Source organism: Indicator indicator, chromosome 17 (genome assembly GCF_027791375.1).
Source record: "Indicator indicator isolate 239-I01 chromosome 17, UM_Iind_1.1, whole genome shotgun sequence".
Taxonomy (NCBI): Eukaryota; Metazoa; Chordata; class Aves; order Piciformes; family Indicatoridae; genus Indicator; species Indicator indicator.
Genome location: NC_072026.1, coordinates 2,745,111 through 2,757,405, shown reverse-complemented (window position 1 = coordinate 2,757,405; position 12,295 = coordinate 2,745,111). Strand labels below are relative to the sequence as shown.

The window sequence follows — 12,295 nt, the reverse complement described above, 5'->3', positions numbered from 1 at the left end:
GACCTACTGGTGCAGCATTTAACACCACTGATGTTATTAAATGTAGATTCTCAAGCTTCTTTCAATTGTTAGAGATGGGGTGGGTTTCTCTTGCCTGCTTTGAGACTGAGGTGTTCTTACCACCATGAATGTTAGAAGAGAGGGCAACTGACAGCCCTAGATGCCAAACAAATTTTGGTAGTTGATTTGTACAAGTCTTTTCTTCTGTCAATAAATGTTTGCTGAGGTTTTCTGGCTACATGTGACACACCTATGACATAGTTTACATAACATACCTCAGTTGAGGTTTCAATTGCAACACCTTTCAGATAAGATCAGCTAATGAGTGACAGCTGAGTGATTTCACCTGCTGCTTTGAGAGCTGAGAGGGCAGGATTCAAGTCTGAAAACATGACAACTGCAAGGTTACAGCAAATTAAGTCAAGCTGCAGTGATAGTTCAGTGAGGCTAAACTGTCCAAACAAAGGACATCCAACTTTCCAAGTGTTCTTCTGTTTTGTCATTCTAATAGTTTGATGCAATCTTGTATTCATCAGTTAAACAGAACTTTTGTCCTGGGTTCTATTTTGCTACTTACAGCTGGATTTATGGTCAAAGGTGGCAACATATCAACAGTAAAATGGACAGACCTGTGTACATACACAGTACCTTTTCAAACCAGGGACAATTTACTAGATCTTTTTGTTATACAGGGTATTTCAGTAATTTATACAGCCATCTGCTTGATGCTTAACAGAGCTGCAGCACTGAAGAGTAGGATTCCACCTTAAGTCTTAGTAATATTCAGTCTTTATCTCCCTGATAAGGGACATTATTTTATAATAAAATTAGAATTAATGATAAACCCTAACTGATTAAAATTGGAGCCAGATGGATATATTTGGCTTGCTTTCATAAATTCATGCTGCATGATGACTTCAAATGTTGGGATCAGTGCCTAACCCCAATGCTATGCAAGATTTTTTGTGTTTGTGATGCGCCGTTCTGTACCTGTGAAAATCTAGCATGAATTGGATTTGTAAGTCTCAGAAATATACCTTTGCTTCAAAAACAGTCTGATTTTTAAGTCTCAGCCTTTGCTTCAAAAACAATTGTTAAACCAGGATTTTTGAAACTACAGATTAAAATAATCAGTCAATTAACAGACCTCCAAATCCAAATTTTATTCCACAGTAGTAGAACATTTTGTGCTTTTTGACTCAGAGATGTATGTTTGAACCATCCAAGTGACAGTAAATCTTCTGTTAGAAAGACAGGATTTATGGTAGGCCCCCTTCAAACACTGGAAGGTCTCTCCAGAGTCTTCTGTTCTCTAGGCTGTTCTTCTAATGCCAAATTTGAATTTAGGAGTTGAATATCTATGGAGTTAAAGGTACTTTCCCTGCTAGGCAGGCAGAGAAACTACAGGTATTTTCTGCACAGTTATATGTTGATTTTTCATAAAGCCTTGTTAATCCAGAAGCATCCTTGGTTATATACTTGTTTGTTCTTAAATCCTCCTAACATTTGGCAGCTAAAAAGCTGTGGTTTTGGAAGAATGGTAAATAGATAATTTAAAATATATATAGTAGCATACAAATAATCCACAGAAAATACTTCGTTCACTTTAGCCGAGATGGGGAAAATGATAATGAAAAAGTTCACATTCAAATTCTGTAATTCTCCTAGAAACAGAACAGTAGAAAACTATTTTAAAAATATTTGCTCCAGTGTGAAAGCAACACACTATATTTAGTCAGCTGGCACATAGGCAAAGGAGTCTTTGGCTTTATGGGTCAGAGAGAACTTAACCCATAATCTAGAGGGTGTTTTTGTTTCATTTTGTGATAACAGTGCACACTGACAAGGCCAAAGTGCTAATGCTTTATAGTCAGTTTTGTTGTATTCCTCATTTAACAGCCTGCTATCAGTGTTCTGCTGATACTGGAGTAGGGAATGACTAATGTACATTAATATCTTACAGTCAAAGTGCCATAAAATCATATTAACTAAAACCCTAATGTCTGAATCTGCTTTGTTGCTGTTACCAAACTGCACTCCATGTTTTCTTTCTAAGGCATTTGAAATTAACGTTCCTTGAAATGAGAACCCCTCATTGCTCACCATGAGATTTCCCAGGTCAATAGGTTTTACCATTTAACTGGAAGATAGTGAATCTGTATTAATTGTCTTTCTAGTTTTATTAAAGCATATTAGTTCATTGTAAAACTGTTTCTTTCTTTATGCCAAAACACCCATTTAATGAGTAGGCAGGTTTTTTCCTGAATAGAGTTTAAAAGGAAGATTATAACCTGCCTCCCATTTACAAGTGATGTCACCAAACTCTGTGGTACTTTCCCTCAGAGCAGTAAAACGCAGAGGAGAATCAGGGATATATGATGTTTAACTGATCCTGAATGCTATGGCTTTGATAGCATATAGGTGCTGATAAGTAGGATTCCTGTGAAGGGTCATGTCATGCCTGTAATTTATAGCTATTACTTACTCTACAGACTTTTATTTTTAGTCTTCAAAAATTATATTGGTTTATCTTTAATTGTTTCCAGGAGATTTGAGGCCTGTTTCTATGCCTACTGAGTACAGCTGGATAGGGGAATCAAAAGAACAAAACATGTACAAGAGGGGAAGCAGAGGTGAGTATTTTTTTTTCTCTGCTGTTCTCTGTTTGTTTGATGCTTAAGCAGCATGAAGATATCATCACAGGAACCAAATCTGTTTTTCTTGAGTGCTACAGAGAATATGAAAGAGCCTGTTCAGTATCTGAGTTTTTGTGTTTCTATTTCTGAAAATTAAAAGTGTACATTCACAGGAAGCATTTATCTAATTGTAGTATAAAAAAATAAAGATCAATGGGAAAAAGACTTGTAAGATTCAGATATTAGTTAATAGGAATCTGTTCCTAATCTTCACAGCTCTAGAAAACATTAAGTGATGTTATAGGTGTGTGGTAAAGTCCTTTGAGACACATTTTGATTATGAATGAATATTTGAAACCAGAATCATGAATTGCACTGTTGATTGTCCAGACTAACAATTTGAATCATACACATCTGTATTGATTCTAGTGGGAAGCAGGAACTTTACAAGAAGTGTGGGCAAAGTTCCTTTTCCCCTTTTATCCTCTGCTAAAAAACAATTCCATTATTAAATAGAAGATTCTTCAGATATGCAAGAATGTTTATTGTTATGCCAATTGTTAAAGATTCTTAAATAAATACCATAGTTCGGAATCTTTTAGGCACAATGTGGGTAGCTGAGAGTTCAACTTGACTGCTTATAGTGTGACAATATTGAATGACTCTCTTGAAAATGAATACAGGGTTTTAAACTACCTTTTCCAGTAATCTTCCATTCCAAGAGAAAATTACTTTCATTTAAGGTACAATCCTTTACTGATTTGTTCCAAATTGTTTGATTTATCTGCAGTTTGTAGTCCATTGCTAAGGACAGGTCCCTTTCCTCAGACCTGTTGCCTAGCCACTTCCCATTTTGAAATTGTGCCCAAGTATGATGTACATGTACTGAAGACCATTATTCCAGTTTGTCAGGTTCCTTAAAATCCAGTCCCAGTCTCTGGAATGCTCCCAGAGGTGGTTGCTGCTGGATACATGTATCTGATGTGTATGCTCACTCTCACCTCACACAGCAGCACATGTCAGTGAACGTGGTGCTGAGTCCCCTGCAATCCCTCACAACTCACTTGACATTCACAATTGCCCAGTTTAATAGTACCAAGTGATGAGCTTTGACATTTGACTGAAACTTCCTTCTATTTTCTTTGTTGCACAAGCTATATGAGGTGGACTAGCTTCGTATTATCTGTCACACAAGGATCTGAGTATGCACCATCATCTTCTCTGTGCCTGGCTTTTGTGCCAGCTACTCAGTTTGCTCTTGATTGGAACTTTGGTACAAGTAAGATTGTTTTCAATGGAAAGAGCCTCAGATGAAATGGGAGATTAACCAAGATGACAACACAGATGTAGCTAAAATGGCTCTCTGTTCATTTCCTCTTACTAATGTTTGTTTGTTCTTTTTTTTCCCCTCCAACTGACTCTGAGAATTCACTGCTGCGGTATCTGAGTGATGACAAGATACTGGTTATCCAAGAAGAGCCTTTGGCACAGAAGGACAACAAACGGGACACAGGTCGTCGGTCAAGAAAAAAGGGCAAACCCACAACCAGTTCCAACTACCCAATTAGCTCCTCTGTGTTGACATCTACTATCAATGTTAGGCTTGAACCTGGGCAGCAAGATGTCTTGAATTTCTCGCTAGCAGAAAACAATACAGTTCCACTTTATCACGTAAGTACATAACAAAAAACCTTACTTCATAAAGTATATTTTCCTTTTAGCATTGATACAGGTATAAAAACATATTCTTCTTATGTTTTAATATTCTAGTTCACAGCCCAAGAAAGTTGTTTAATGTCAGTATCACAAAAACTTCCACATAAGAACAGTTTAGACAGGATGGGAAAACACAAGACGTGCAGTAATTGCAGAGTAGGACACATGTAAAACGATTCTTCGTGGACAGAGTGATATGAATTCTCTTATCACCATAAATTTTCTGTACATTAGAGATAGACCTTTGCTGTCCTTCAGGAGATAGCCACAGGAATCAGAACATCTCAGGCATTTAGTCAACTGCCTTATAAATATACAAGAGGAACCGATTCGACAGTATACAAGAGTTGCTGACACAGATTTTGTGTTCCTGCCAGCACAGAATCATTCATGTTAACAACATCTTCCCACTCTGACTACTGAAAGAATTACAAATAGTGAAGCAAAAACTACTTTGGTGTATCTCAGATACGGCATCCAGTTCTGGTGTCCCCATCATAAGAAGGACACAGCTGTTTGAGTGAGCCCAGAGGAGGACCACAATGATCCAAGGGCTGGAACACCTCCCCTGTGAGGATAGGCTGAGGGAGCTGGGGGTGTTCAGCCTGGAGAAGACGCCAGGGGCACCTTAGAGCTGCCTCCCAGTACCTGAAGAGATCCTACAGGAAGGCTGCGGAGGGACTTTTCATAAGGGTGTCTAGCAATAGCACAAGGGGGAATGGTCTGAAGCTGAGGGAGAGTAGGTTTAGACTGGATCTTAGGAAGCTCTTCAGTATGAGGGTGATGAGACTCTGGAACAGGCTGCCCAGGGAGGTTGTAGATGCCTCCTCTCTGAGGGTGTTCAAGGCCGGGTTGGATGAAGCCTTCAGCAGCCAGGTCTAGATGAGAGGTGTCCCCACCCACGGCAGGGAGCTTGGAGTAGATGTTCTCTATGGTCCCTTCCAACCTAAGCTATTGTATGATCAATCCTGAAAGACAGCTACCCAGAATGAAAATTTTAAATATCAGAGAATATTTAGTGCCGTTTTGATCTCAAAACAAAAACCAAGAGGAAAAAATGACAGTCATATTCCTACACAGACATTGAAGTTTTAAGTAAATCATCTGATTTCCATCATATCTAAAGGTTTTAAGGGTATTTCAATATATTTACTTATTTGGATAATGAGATTTTATTCTGTTAAAATTCATGCTATAGCAGCACTCAGGTTAATCAAAAGAAGATACTTCAAAGATTACTATAAAACAGCTTTTACTATTTTTTTATTTTAAATCAATTTTTTTTTCTGAGTTGAGTTTACCTTTTCCTTACTCTTCTAGTCTGGTTTTTCTCAGCTTTCTGGAGGCAGTAACATCTGATGACAACACTGGTTTTGTTTTTCACTTGTTTATTTTCATGGAAGTCCAAAATGCAATCAAATTGCTAGATCAAAATTTCAGCCTTGATAAATGCTTTGGGAAATAACAATGATAATGTTAAAAAGGATCTTAATCATCTCTAGTCAAGGGAAGGTGATAGGGTCTTGTAAGCAAACAATATGGCATGATGGAAGGGGAGACTGAGCCTCACTTAGCCATTGCTTTATTTTCTAAGCATACTTGTATAAATACATACCAAAGCCATAGACACTTACTTAACAGTACTTTAAATCACCAGACACAGATGTAAGAAGTTTGACAAAATTGGTAACTGCATGGATTCACCACTAGATTAATGCTTTGGAAGGAATGTTGGTTTGGAACCTCAAATTAAACAATTAGACTGATTTCAGAAGTTGCTGTGAGGATGCAGAGTTAGTATATAAAATGGATATTTAGGTAATGCAATATTGGCAGTATGCCCAGGATATAAAATGATGCATAAAGCTACGTGGCAGTAAAATATTACTGTCAAGAAACACTGCCCCTTGCAGGCTATATCTGTAACTTTGATTTAATTGGTGTGCAGTTCTGTCATGCATGTCACAGAATCTAAGAGTCAATTACAATTAACAGGGCTGTTGTGATTAATATTAATGAAAGGAGTATTTTTTAGAACATGGCTTCCTAAGTTTACTAATGCTTCACTTCTGAAGTGACCAGATTAAGCCTAAATAGGGAGGTATATGTAAATATCACTAACTTATATCCATTAGAGTATTACTAAAATACACCTCAGGAATAGACTCTGGGCTTACAAGAATAGAGCTAACACCTAAATATGGTTCTGGTCTGTATTACCAGAACTGTGTCTTATCCAGTAGGACTCCTGCACAGCAGAACAGATGTACAGGACAAATTATTCATTTTTCCCTGTTGAACAAAACAGGAAAGTCTTGAATGGAAAATACTGTCCATCTTGAAATGGATATTAATCTTTTAAAAATCCTCTAGTGAAATGATCATTTTCTGCTGCTTAGTTACATTTTATGCTAGGTGAAACAGCTTCTGTCTAAAAAGTGTACTGGAGTTCTTATTCCAGATCCATGTGAAAATCCACGTGGTGTTCACCTTTATGGTTTTACTGCCTCAGACCTACAGTAGTTTCATATAATCATAGAACTGTTTTGGTTGGAAAAGACCTCTAAGATTATTGAGATTACCCACTGACCTAACACCACCACCTGAAGTGCCATGCCCACACATTCCTTGAACATCTCCAGGGACAATGACTTCACCACCTCCCTGGGTAACCTATTCCAATGCCTGAAATGTAATTTGCCAGTTACCATTAAATTCTCAAACAAGACCATAATCTTTTATCTGGTTTTACTTAGCAGTAAATGTCCTGGGCCTTTTATCTACAAAGCAATTGTGTATTTTGTTTTGTTGTGTTGTATGTTACAAAACTGGATGAGTAACTATTGACTCTCCTAAAGTTTTTTGTGAATTCAATATGCAGAAGAGACTTCATTATTAACAGATTTTAGGATAGATTCTACACAGTAAAACAGAATTAATGGCTGCTTTAGGGTAGTCATTGAGAATGTGATGGCAGTAGTCACTTCTTATTTAAAAAAATAATTGAAGCATTATAGTAGTCCAGGTTTAGTCACTCACAGCATTTGTGGAACTTGCTTTTTATTTTCTTCCTGCTGATCACAGGAAGTTGGTAATTCATGTCTCTTAGCACAGAGTGATGTAAATGCCATTTAACTGTTCTTGGAGCTGCAAAAAGACAGCTTGACAAATGACATAAAATTCAGTGGGACATGCTGAGAACTAAAATGTGAGCAGAAACAATGCAGATCTGTTTTTTTTTTCTCTAATGCATGCATGCTGAGATGGGCCAGATGTTCCAGGCACTTTTTTTTTTTTTTTTTTTTTATGATTAGGCAGAGAGTGCTACTTTGTGATAAGTGTAATAACCATGAAAGTCTGGGAGAACCATGTGTATTCAGCTCCATATGACTGAAGGAGGAGTGCTTATTGCCAATTTTGTAGGAAAAGTCCTCATATTTTATTTCTTCATTCCTGGTTTTGCAGGAAGAAACAAAGCTGTGCTAACTGTCAAGGGTGAGAATAACTTTCTTCAGAGTTTTATTTTCTTTCAGCATTAATAAGTTCTCTCTTTGCTTTTTATTTAAGCGTCTGCACTGCAGGTAAGTTGAGAAATCAGTGTGAGGATGACTGTGGAATCGAGCTGCTCAGAGATGCTAATCTTTGTCTTTCTGTCTTCTGTAGCTTCAGACTGATTCTGTCCAGTTGTATTGGTTTTAAGATAGGATTATTTTGCATTTATCCTGTAATATAACTGTACACACGAAGGCTTGAGCTGACAAGCATCTGGCTAGTGCATTGTAAGATGGCTTCTTCAGCAAATTAATTTATGTTTGGTTTTATTATTTCTCCAAGCTACCAATAAAAAGTAAATATTTTCTTTCTAATTGTGTATGTGTAGTCTAGGGGTAAATTTAACAGCCATTCAGATTGATGTGAGGTAACATTTGGTAATAAATATTAGCTTCAGCCAATATTATTGCTACCATAATTGCAGTATTTGTCATCCAGAAAAATGCACCAAATACTAACAACCACTCATCTTCCTTTTAATACAAATGCCATCTCCTACTCTTGTTGACAAAGGGATCAATGTGCAGGCAGCCATCTGTAATACTCTGAAGTACTCTGCAGACACTCCTGAGTCTTCCTCTCTACTCACTAGCTCAGATCTTGTCCCCTGTTCTCTCCCTCTTTACCTTCTCAGTGACTCTCTTTCAAACCTCCTCAGAAAAAGAATGAGGATGGGGTTTGGAGGAAAAGAGAAAGCACTGCATGACAGGAAAGGTCAGTCCTGTTAGGGCAGGGTCATGGGAAGCCTGTACCTAGAGAGGTAAGTAAATTATAAAAAGCAGGAGGAAGGAACTATCTTTTTCCCTGACATTCTTGAGCCGCACTACATCCTTTCAACTTCAGCCACTCCTCTTCTTCCACTTCCGTTACCTTTCCCATGAAATCTCATGCTGCAAAATCGCTGCTGAACAGTGGGCTCCACATTGGCTATTTTTAACTTCTCAACAGCAGAATGTTTGTGCTTTGTGACAGCAGAAAATTGCAGTGGGAAACACATTCCATCTCTAACCGCTTAATTTCATCTGATTGGATTTCCAACTGCATTAGGACTCTGCACGCTTCTTCCTCAGGAAGACCATTTTGCTTTTTATGTGAAATCTGGAAAACTTCACTGCAGCTCTTAGTAAATGGTATTCAATTCTGCCCTGTAATTTTTCTGTGATGAACTAAAATTCTGTTTTCTAAATCTTATTTTGTACAAAATTAAGATTAGTAAATACACAACATGGAGTTATTCCTTATCTCATAAAACTCAGTAGTTCTATTTACTTTGTTGCAACAAAATCATATCCGGTGTCTGTTCCAGAAAAACTTTAGAGTTTCAGAGAACATGAATACATTTAAATATGCTGGAGTTTTTTAACCCCAACCCGTGTCTTTGGAATACAGAATTTGTTCTTAGATTTGAAGGAAAGAACATTTTTGTTGTGGGTTTGGGGTTTGTTGGGTTTGTTTGTTGCAGCGTTGGGGTATTTTTGGAGGGAGATGTGGATATCTGGAGGGTGGATATTTCTGTTTGTTTATTTTTTGAGACTTTTGACATTCAGATTAAACCTCCCTTAAATTTCTTTGCTTTCCTTTAAATTAAAAGAGTGGCTTGATGAGGACAAAGAGAGGCTTTTGGCAACATGAAACAGAGTTTATCCACTGTTGTGATTTTTCCTTTTAGACACAACACAATTTTTTTTTACCCTCAAGGCAGTCTTCCTTTAAATAATTTAAAGAATACTTGTTTTAGCCTCATGTATAATGTGGGATAGTTTCCTCTTGGATGCAACATTTTTCCAAATTAAAAATTTCTATTCTGTTAAAATTTTGCTGTTTTCTCCGTTGCCTATTTTATGCTGACATCATGTTCGTAGTGTACCAGATAACTGAAACATTATGAGTGGATATTTTTCTTCTGTCTTTAGTTAATTTTCTCACCTATCATCTTGGTTTTGTCACCATGAAAACTGAATACTTCAGAACTGTACATGGATGTCAACTGCATGAGATTATTTCCTGTTTCTATTCTCTCTCCCCTTAATAAGAAGCAAGACCTCAAAGGCTGCTTTCATTTTTAGCTGAGCATAATAATTTTGCAAGTGTATTCAAGGGGTTAAGCATCAGTTCACTGAGCTAGAGAGATAAGTAAAGCCCCTGGCAACAAAGCTACTGTTTCACTTTTGAACAAACATAATGTAAGGAAATTCTTAGGATAATGAACATGTGAGTTAAGGAAGCAGAAGAAGAAATCATTTTTGTAGGGAATTCATTATCTGAGTCTGGAAAAACAACACAACAGTAGTGGTAATAAAGGTTAAAGAGTCTTTTTTGCATCTGAATAAATGACATATCTAGATGGAATGAATATACTGCACTTGACCACTGAGATGAATAAAAGTCATTATCAAACTATTCTAGTCCCTTCCATCAGTAAACAACAGGTAAATGATGACTTTTGAATGCTTTCACACTCTCTCTGCAGCTCAAGGTTCTTCTGTTTTCTGTGATTTATGTGATTTCTTTACTCCTTAGGAAAAAAAACATGTCATTATGAAATCCTGATTCAAGGAAACAATTTTTGGTATCTGTTATTTATAGAAGTTTCAGGTAAACAGATTCTACAGGGTTTGCTTTGGGAGAGGATCATCAGATCTGCCTGTTAGACCAGACCATACATCCTGTCCTTTTGTTCTTACTTGTGCAAGTCAGAAGCAGATCCACTGAAATCCCTAGAGCTACATAAATGTGAAGCTGACCAAAGAAGGCTGATAGGTGCCAGTGACCTGAATTTCACAGAATTTGTGGTTTATAGTCTATGACAGCATGACAAGCCTTGTGCTTCCTGAGCCTCCCACATGTCTACCAGCCATGAAAGTGGCCTTTTAGCAAGAAGTTTTAGGTTGGGAACTAGGATAAGGCTGCTTTTTCTTCCCAAATATCAGGAACTTAAGAAGCAACTGCTCAAAAAATTTGTACATAAGGTTGCTGAAATTGCAGATAGGAGTCTACCACACATCAGCCAATGTCAGTGCTGGGTCTGTGCATGTAATTGCAATTGCACAAGGGAATTACATCTAGCTATATGTACACATTTGTAGGAATGCCAGTGTGTGAGTGTTTTCCATATATACTATCAGAAATCTTTTTTAGAAGGTTGGTGTTTCAAGGTAGCAGCTAGAATTTACTCCAGTGGTAGCTTCTGGGGACAAAACTTCAGTCAAACAAAAGATCTTTTGTATGTGTGTGTCTGTAATAATCCCTAGTACCCATTACTAGATACTAGTAATAAAACAGATGTTATTAATGAGTCAGACAGGAGCACAGATTTTTTTCCTAATAAATTAAGCATTGATCAAAACTTAAAAGGTCATAAATATGTTTTTATGAGTACTTTCAAGTACTCATATCAACTATTTTTCCTATTCTGTGATCTATACAGATACTATTCTTTGCTCTTTTCTAAATTGCAGTGAACCAATAATGTTGCAATTTGCATAATCTGAATAGTTAAATGGTTAACTCATATTGTTATCTTTTCCCCACTGCTATAAAACCATTGTGAAGTTCCCATACTACAGACTGTGCTCTGTTAATTAGATTAACCAACATCTTTGAAAATTAGTGCTCATTAATGCAGAAATTCAGTGGTGTTGAAAGAATGACCTTTTGAGAAAGATGCTTTATTCACACTTGGCGCTAGTGAGTCTTTTTCAGTCTAATATATGCAAGTTCACAACACCCTAACAACTGTTTCCAGTTGTGCTAATGGAATATATCTGATCAAAGGGAATCTTGAAACCACAATCCAAGGTGGTCACTCATCATAGAGGTGTTCTTTGGGTATATATTTTTTTAAGGAACTAAGTAATTTGGCTAGTTCTGTGGTGGGAGTAAGAATGTGTAATACAGTTTAAGAAAAGAAGATGGCCAGCATCGCATGAACGAGGAGGAATATCTTAGTTTTTTCAGGGAAGGGTGTGTGGGATGGATCCTGTTTGGGAGAGAAAGTGAATAAATCCCTATCTGGAAATGCTTTGCTTTATTTTGGGAGCAATTCTGAAAGAGAAAGGTCTCTGCTAATTAAGAAACAGAATGGGAAAGATTTAAACTGACTGAATGATTAGTCCTACTTTTAGCTGCTAAAATTAGTAACACTAGAAGGCAGAGGGATCTGAGAAGAAAATCTCTGAGCCTTTTAGTAGGAATAAATTCTATTTTTACAATAGTGTCATGGGTAGTACTGCTTTCAAGGTTCTTTTACTCAGTTGGCCACACAATATTTTGCTAGGCTGTCCACAGCATTTTCAGGGATGATCAGTCTGGTTCATTCGTATTTAATAGTGCATTAGCAGCAGCAGAAACCTGACATTTACTACACAGCATTTTACTGAAGCTCTTCAAAG

General features: G+C 37.1%; 1 protein-coding gene across 1 annotated transcript in view; it reads left to right on the top strand.

Annotated features, from left to right (window-relative positions):
* Nucleotides 1-12,295, top strand: part of LOC128972456 (connector enhancer of kinase suppressor of ras 2-like) — a 198,619-nt gene that overhangs the window by 146,023 nt on the left and 40,301 nt on the right. The window contains exons 14-15 of the mRNA XM_054388444.1: nt 2,547-2,632; nt 4,053-4,307. Coding sequence (XP_054244419.1) covers nt 2,547-2,632; nt 4,053-4,307 — 341 coding nt within the window. The remainder of the gene's footprint in view (nt 1-2,546; nt 2,633-4,052; nt 4,308-12,295) is intronic.